Source organism: Echeneis naucrates, chromosome 2, assembly GCF_900963305.1.
Source record: "Echeneis naucrates chromosome 2, fEcheNa1.1, whole genome shotgun sequence".
Lineage (NCBI taxonomy): Eukaryota > Metazoa > Chordata > Actinopteri > Carangiformes > Echeneidae > Echeneis > Echeneis naucrates.
This window is the reverse complement of record NC_042512.1, coordinates 12439712-12447344: the sequence shown is the minus strand read 5'-3', so window position 1 is coordinate 12447344 and position 7633 is coordinate 12439712. Positions and strand designations below refer to the sequence as shown.

The 7633-nt window shown below is 45.7% G+C and overlaps 1 protein-coding gene across 1 annotated transcript; it reads left to right on the top strand.

The window, feature by feature from the left end:
• Positions 1–1374: 1374 nt before the first annotated feature.
• LOC115050491 (cysteine/serine-rich nuclear protein 3-like) lies at positions 1375–4265 on the top strand. The gene is made up of 4 exons (XM_029513331.1): positions 1375–1522; positions 1938–2194; positions 2336–2632; positions 3210–4265. Exons 1-4 carry the CDS (start codon positions 1375–1377, stop codon positions 4263–4265), a joined length of 1758 nt encoding a protein of 585 aa, XP_029369191.1.
• Positions 4266–7633: the final 3368 nt, after the last annotated feature.

Genomic DNA, 7633 nt, shown 5'->3' with positions numbered 1-7633 from the left:
GTGTTTGGGATGTTGGATGTGCACGGGGAACGGGAGGTTGCATATGCATGCAGACACGTGAGCAGTCTTGTATGTTTGTGTAGTGTGTGTGTGTGTGTGCAGGTTAGGTGCTCTAAATGGCACCGGTCATGAGAGCTTGACTGGGAACATTCAGGTTGAAGCAGCAGGAGAAGGAAGCTCGGGCACCTTTCTGAATCCTGAATCCAGTAAAACTGCAACAGCCGTCCGTGGCGTGAAATTTACAGAAAAGATCTGATGTGTTCGGTGAATCTGCTTCTTTGGATCTGACCATCTTTATTTTCCTGAAAAGCAATGAGCCTGAGCAAAGAGATGCATACCTGGGAGGCTGCAGGTAGATGAGAGTCAAGAGGAAGAGAAATCATCATACAGAGGCGAAAAGGAAAGAAATAAAAAATGGAAAATGGAAGTAATGGAAATAAAGATAAGGCAAATGTGGGGGGGGGGGTGTGTGGCAGTAGGTTGTAAGAGAGGGAGATGGGAGACAAAAGGAGTACAAGCTTGGCCCAGCATTAAGCCCTGCTGCATATGATGTAATCCTCTACCAGTCCAAGCAGTCAGCTCAACAGTTTTTACAAATCTGAAATGCGAGTGTGAGCGAAGCGCAGCGTGGCTGAATAAAGCCAGACGTCCCATTAACAACGCTGTGTTTGAAGTGCGAGGGGGAACTCTTCAGAAGTGGCGTTCATTTCCCATCAAAGCCACCGACGGAAAAGAAAAGATCGGTGCATCAGACTCTTAATGAGCCTCACTTTTTATGTTGACACGATTCATCCTCTACTTTTCCAACATTCGCCAAGGTCACCTCACACAGAAAGGTGACCCGCTAAGTTTTACATAGCATGACTTTTGTCAGGTGTTTTTCATGCAACTTGCTCACTTGCATGAGATCAGATCGTTTCTCCATCCTTCATCCTTCCTTTGTGTCAACGCTTCATTCAGTTCCATTACAAAATTTGGCATTAAATCCTGCATATCTGAGTGGTGGTCCAGTTTGTGTAATGGATTTAACCGACTCAAAATAAATATTGACCCCTGAGGGGAGGGTTCTATTTTTTAAATTCCCGTCCTTTTTGAAAAACTTTAGTGTGCTCTCTAGCTGATTCAAAGCTCTTGTGAAATCCATTCACAAAAAGAGGAATAATTATGTGGAGATATAACCGGATGATTCACATGTTCCAAGACTGAGCTGTGAGCTTTTAAAGAACATAAAATTGTTGATCCCGCACAAAAACGCAGCATGCCGTCGGCGTTCATCCAGTTGACTTGCTTCCTTTCTGATTTGGTTGGTTTTTCGTGGTCATCCAAAAACTGACCTTTATCCATTGTGCAGGTGTGACCGGTGGGAGGAGCCGCATGATGAGTGGGATCTTGAAGAGGAAGCTGGAGGAGGGCCCGTCCCCGTTCCTCTCCCTGCGGGGGTCCGATGATGAGGTTTCCTGCAGCGACAGCGGCAACAGCAGCGACAGTCTGAACCACCCCGTCCCCTCCGGACTGCTGGACTGTAAGATCACAGTAGCATGCAGGTCATGTTAGCAGCGCCTGCTAAGCCTGGAACAAAGATATTTAGTATGGTAAAAAATTGTATAAAACTAAATGAAATGCACAAGGATGAGGTTGGTTAATAATAATAATCTTTGTGGTATCCACCACAGAGGGATTGCTGGCCCACTTTTTTTTTTTTTTTTTTAATGCAGTGCTTGATGTGACTGGGCCACATTTTAAGCATATGTGACCTCTGTTTCCTGCCTGGTCCCATTCTCACTTATGGTAACTCATGTAAAGAAACCTGAGGTATTTTCTGTATAGCAGATATTGTGTTATGGATACAGTGTGTTTTAGCATTCACGGTGATCTGTGAATGCTGATGGGTGTGTCTCAGAACTCTCATTAAAGTGACCAGCCCGTCTCAATTTCAGCGTCTTTGCAGCAGCAATCAAAGCGACTCAGAGGCCGCAACGTGCACTTCGAGAGCGTGACGGTCTACTACTTCAACCGGCGGCAGGGCTTCACCAGCGTGCCCACGCAGGGTGGCAGCACCCTGGGGATGTCGCCCCATCACAGCGGGGTGAAGCACTTCACCCTCAGGGAATTCGCCATGGAGCAGAAAAGGAGCCACCGCAACATGCTGAGGGATCATCTCAAAGAGGAGAAGCTCAATGCCATCAAACTCAAAGTCTGTCGGACAATTTAGGCCTTTTGGTCCTCAAGATGTGCACATATGAACATTTGAAAGACTATTTGCTATTTTGAACTTAGTCGGACAGCGTTTTGTCACGTCCCAGACTTCGCCTAATTGCCTTTTTCTGTTGTGCAGCTGACTAAGAACGGCACGGTGTCATCTGTGGAGGCAGACACCCTGACCCTAGATGACATCTCCGAAGACGACCTGGATGTGGACAACACAGAGGTGGACGACTACTTCTTCCTCCAGCCTCTGACGACCAGGAGGCGCCGAGCCCTCCTCCGGGCCTCCGGGGTCCGGCGCATCGACGTGGAGGAGAAGCACGAGCTGCGCACACTCCGCATGTCCAGGGAGGAGTGTGGCTGCCGCTGCCGAGGGATATGTGACCCGGAAACCTGTGCTTGCAGCCTGGCCGGCATTAAGTGCCAGGTAAATGGAACTGTGGTGAGGCCCATCTATAATACTCAACCGTTCATGTCTGTCTGTGTAGTGACCAAATTAAAGATCTTTTGGATGGAAACATGGGCTGTTCACCGCTCTTAGCATTCCTTTCATGTATGCTCGTCCTCTAAATCTAAATGAGGCTAACAGGGCTAACAGTTTCACACCACAAAGGTGAGAGCGTCTGGTATGTTTCCCACAAATACCAATCAAACAAATAAAACAATCTGTAATCGTACTATCATCTAATACTTACTCATTTATATACATTTCTTTGTTTGGATCAAATTTCGGTTCAAACACCAGCTACCTTTTCCTGAAGGGGCCCACATTTTTAGTGCCCTCCCTCTGAAACATGACACTTTCTGTGCACACGACTGCTGATCTTACAGAATTCCTCTGCTGAAAATTTTATTTCTTTTTTTTTTTTTTTTTTTTTCTCTCTCTCGACAGTCTTGGGAAAGTCATTATATTTTTCCCCTCAAGGACTGGTTGGTGGCTCTGTTTGGATTTGCTGCTACTGCAGTCCATCACTCGTCTACTGATTTCTAATGTGTGTCTGCAGGTGGACCGCATGTCCTTTCCGTGCGGCTGCACCAAAGAAGGCTGCAGCAACACAACCGGACGCCTGGAGTTTAACCCGGTCCGGGTTCGGACGCACTTCCTGCACACCATCATGAAGCTCGAGCTGGAGAAGAGCCGCGAGGAGCAGCATCAGCATCAGCAGCAGCAGCAGCCGGAGCAGCAGCAGCAGCAGCAGCAGCTCGTAACCAATGGCAACGGTTACCATGGCGACTCCTCCTTGGTCCAGCAGCAGCAGCAGCAGCAGCAGCCGAACCTGCAGTTCCCACTCATGAGCGGCATCATGCACCTCCAGAACACAGGCGACGCAGATTCACATCTGGATGAAGAAGATGAAGAGGAGGAAGAGGAGGAGGAGGAAGAAGAAGAAGAAGAAGAAGATGATGATGATGATGATGACGATGACGAGGACGAGGACGATGAAGCGTATGAGGAAGACGAGGATGGCAGCAGTGTTTGCAGTGGGCTGTCGGACTGCAGTACACACAGCTTAGAAACAATTGACCCAGAAGAGGGAGAAGAGGACGACGACGACGAAGAAGACGATGAGGAGGAGGAGGAGGAGGAGGAGGAGGATGATTGGGATCCTCCACCTTACTCTGTCCCACTTCCGTCAGTCCTGAGTTACTCTAATAACACACTCATGAGCCTGACTAACCCCTTCCACAACGCTCCCTCCATGCAGCACTATCAGATAGACAGCTCTGTGGGCGACACTCCCGCTTTTCTCAGTGAGAACGCCACCGTCACGTCCACGCTGCCCACGGTGGAGGCCGCGTTAGAGTCCGAAATAAACACAGAACTTCACTGTCGAACGCTCCCCGACCCCACAGCGTCCCTGACGCTCCAAACTTGCTCACAAGTGGACCCCAGTGAGGCTGCACCCGCCGGAGCAGCCGACAAGACTGAGGCCCGGGCTGGGTCTGCGGCCCAGAGAGCAGGGGAGGAGGAAGGACAAGAGCCATTACAGGAGCAACTGCAAATGCAAGGAGCAAAGAACGATAAAAAGACGGGCACATCTTCCTCAGAGAGCGTCTGACGCTTGAGGGTTGGAGGGGGGGTGGAGGGAGGGGGGGGGGGGGGGGGTCAGCTGTTATTTGGAAATCTTTATTCAAGAATTGTGACCTTCAACTATCAGAGTTTGATTTATTCTTGATAAGTGCACTTCCAAAGAGAAAAGAGTCAGACAGATGGCTCAGAGAGGTGATCTAATTTTAACCCACTTTGTCTCCAAGCCTTTTCAGAATAGTTGGTTTTCGGTAAAAGGCTATGAAATAATGAAGCTCAATAAAGCAGTGTTTCTGTGAGTTAGCTGTATCTACATGGAGTATCATTTTGCCCTGTTATAACGTCTTTGGCCACAGCAGCATGTTTTCTGGTTGTGACTGGCATCCATGACGGCTCCCTGAGAGTCCGAGGAGCTTGTATCGTTTCTCTATTTTCCGTTGTGCTGGTGTCGCCCTCTTGCTGCTAATCGTTCTTAGATGACTGTCCGTAGAGCATGTTGTTCATTTTACCTGCGACCGTTTCAAGTCTTACACAAACTGTAAAATGATAAATGAGGTCACCGGATAAACTCTGACATTCACGTGACTATTCCCAACACAATTCAGGCTAATGGTCCTTTTTTTTTTTTTTTCTTTTTTTTTTTACTTTCAGTTTTCAGCCATGCTGAACAGCTTTTTATTTTATTACCTCAAATTTACTCTCCCCACAGAAGGAATTTTAATAACAGCTACAAATAGATATTTTTATATCCACATTGCATCACATGATGATGTCTATGAATAAAGGGTGGTGACCCCCACCCCCTTTCAGGGTTAGCCAGCTTTTTAATTCCCATCATTTTTACAGTGCTTGTTAGCGTATTTCTGTTTAACACCTTTGTTTGCACACAACCTTAAAGAAACCTAATGGCTGCTAACAGATACTTTAGAAAATTGAGCACTTAGCAGCTAAAGAGTCCCTCAAAAGTGTACATTATAATTTTATGTTCAATTCTGCCAACACTCAGCCAGCAAAGCATTCTGTTAAAATACGTAGAAACATGTTTCATATTCAGGTGCCATTTGTTTGTTGTTTTTTTTTTTGTTTTTCTTTTTCACCTTCAGGCTGCAGTTCTTTTATTTTTATTTTCTCCCCTAAATGCCACCACGATTGCCATCCCCCCCTTTGGTGTTAACCACCGAAGCATTTGTGAATATGAAAAGAAACGTGTGTGTAGCATGTTATTTATCATTTTACGGTCATGTGAACAATGTGATATTCTGCACTTTTCCAGGTTTCGGATGAGTTCAGGCTCCTGTCAGAGCAATTAAACTGCCGAGGACTCGGGGCCAAATGTTCTTGTTCTGTACATTTCCATGGGAGTGTGAATAAAAATTTACTTTTTAGCATCAATCCCGGTTTTGAAGTGGTTAATTGGTTGCGCTTGGAGGGGGGGGGGTTGAAGCAAATCATTTCAGAAAATTCACTTTTTAAAGACTCTTATGTGATCAAGGCAGGGAGGTAATTTATTTTTCTACCAGCAGATGGTGACTGCAGCTTAACATACAACTGGCTTTCCAGTGACATCCTCCATCAGGGGGGTTTAAATCCTTTTTTTCGATTCTGACGTCAGTCAATTTGTTGGTTGCGTGTTTTCTGCCTCAGGACAATCTGTGGCATTGGTTTTGCTCAGAGCATCAGATAAACTGAAAAAAAAAAAAAAAAACGGTTCACACAAGTCGATCTGGAGGGATATTTTGATGCCTGCATTGTTCCACCTAGGGGATGATCTGTTTATCTGCCACGTCACCCTGATGCTGATGCCCCGGCTCATTTGCACCACCTTCCACTTCGACTTGGTTTCACTTTGTAGCCTCCAGAGAGCAGTGCTGAGGAGACAACGTTATTTGGCCGAGGCCAAGACGAAGCCCCGTGTACTCGTGCCGCCGGCCAGCTGATTCATGTATAGACATATTTTCATGGCTCATTACACAACCACACAACAAACGGGCTGTGCAGCAGGTGCTGTGCACAATAGAGACTAAATGCACATGCACTCGTCCTTTATGATCCTCCAACAATCATGTTCAAGTGAACATTATCAGCTGCACGTTGAGTACACAAGGTCACGAATTGACCTCTGCCTTTTCTTATATAATCAAACTGTTAAGGTGAGTGGCTCTTTTTTTTTTTTTTTTTTTTTTGAGTTCTCCAGCAAGGTATTGTGGGTAAGCTCAGCGACGCTGCTGATCAATCATAGAGGGGGGAGCTGTGATGTTAGGTTGCCAGGCAACAGGAAGGGAGAAGCAGGCACAGCTTTTTCACCTCTCTCTCTCTCCCCGTATGACACCGGCTGTTTGACAGACATTCAACACTGAATGTGTTTTCTAAAAAACGACAAGACGCTAAAATCATCTCCAAAGGACATTCAGCTTTTCCTCACTCACTCCGTCCTGTTCCCTCAAACCCTCTGAGGTTCAAGTCCAAACATGAGCTGCCTCCAAAAATGGAAAGCTGCCATTTTTGCTTGAGGGTTTATTGTTTTGTTTTTTTTTGTTCAACAATAAACTCACTAACCATCGAAGCCTCAGCTTAATATGGATCACAATGCAGATTTAGACGCAAGACAACCTGAGCTCAAACAGTGGAGATGTGGAGAAGGACTGAATTCAGGGGGAAATGAGGAGGAGAAAAAGATCTAGGTGGTTCGAGGGGGATGAGGGGAAATGGCTGACGTGGAAAGAGGCAAGGCCTGAGAAACACACACACATTGAGACAAAGGAAAGGACACACAAGGAGGCAAACACTGGGAGAACTGGGAAATCCTGGAGTCACTGCAAGGCGGTCCACTTCAGTTGTCATGGAAAAGTTTTCATTCACAAACATTTTAAAAATGTTCCATCATCTATATCAAAGTTCGCAGTAGAAAAAAAGCCCATTATTTTAGCCCTTTATTTAAAAATTTTATAATTTGCATTATTTATTCATGAATTAGTTGAAAACTCCAATGAAGCATCTGTATAAACAGATAATGATCAACAAATTCATCTAAAAGCTTCAACACATCTCATCTTTCATTTCAGTGTATTTTTGTTTAGAATATTGACGAATGAAGTCACTGTTTTTTTTTAAATACTTATTTACTATCATGAGAACTGAGCAAACACTGATCAGCTGAAAGCTACTGGTAAGTTTTCACATCCCTACAAAGCTAACGTTAGCATTGACAACTGTTTACTTACCGGTCCACAGGATCCACCAAGAGCTGAGATGCAGTTCTATCATTTCTTTCCTTCTGCTTGTCCTGGCACTTTCCGATACCGAGTCAGTGTGACGTCCGGCTTGGCCTGAAGAAGCAACGCGGCTCAAGGGATGAATTTTATCTCCTGTTGTGCGAATGCATTTATGTGATTTAAAGTC

Coding starts and splice junctions, on each gene's coding strand:
- LOC115050491 (XM_029513331.1), top strand. CDS start 1,375: ATGATGAGTGGGATCTTGAAGAGGAAGCTGGAGGAGGGCCCGTCCCCG. Junction 2,195..2,335: donor TCAATGCCATCAAACTCAAA/GTCTGTCGGACA, acceptor TCTGTTGTGCAG/CTGACTAAGAACGGCACGGT. Junction 2,633..3,209: donor TGGCCGGCATTAAGTGCCAG/GTAAATGGAACT, acceptor GTGTGTCTGCAG/GTGGACCGCATGTCCTTTCC.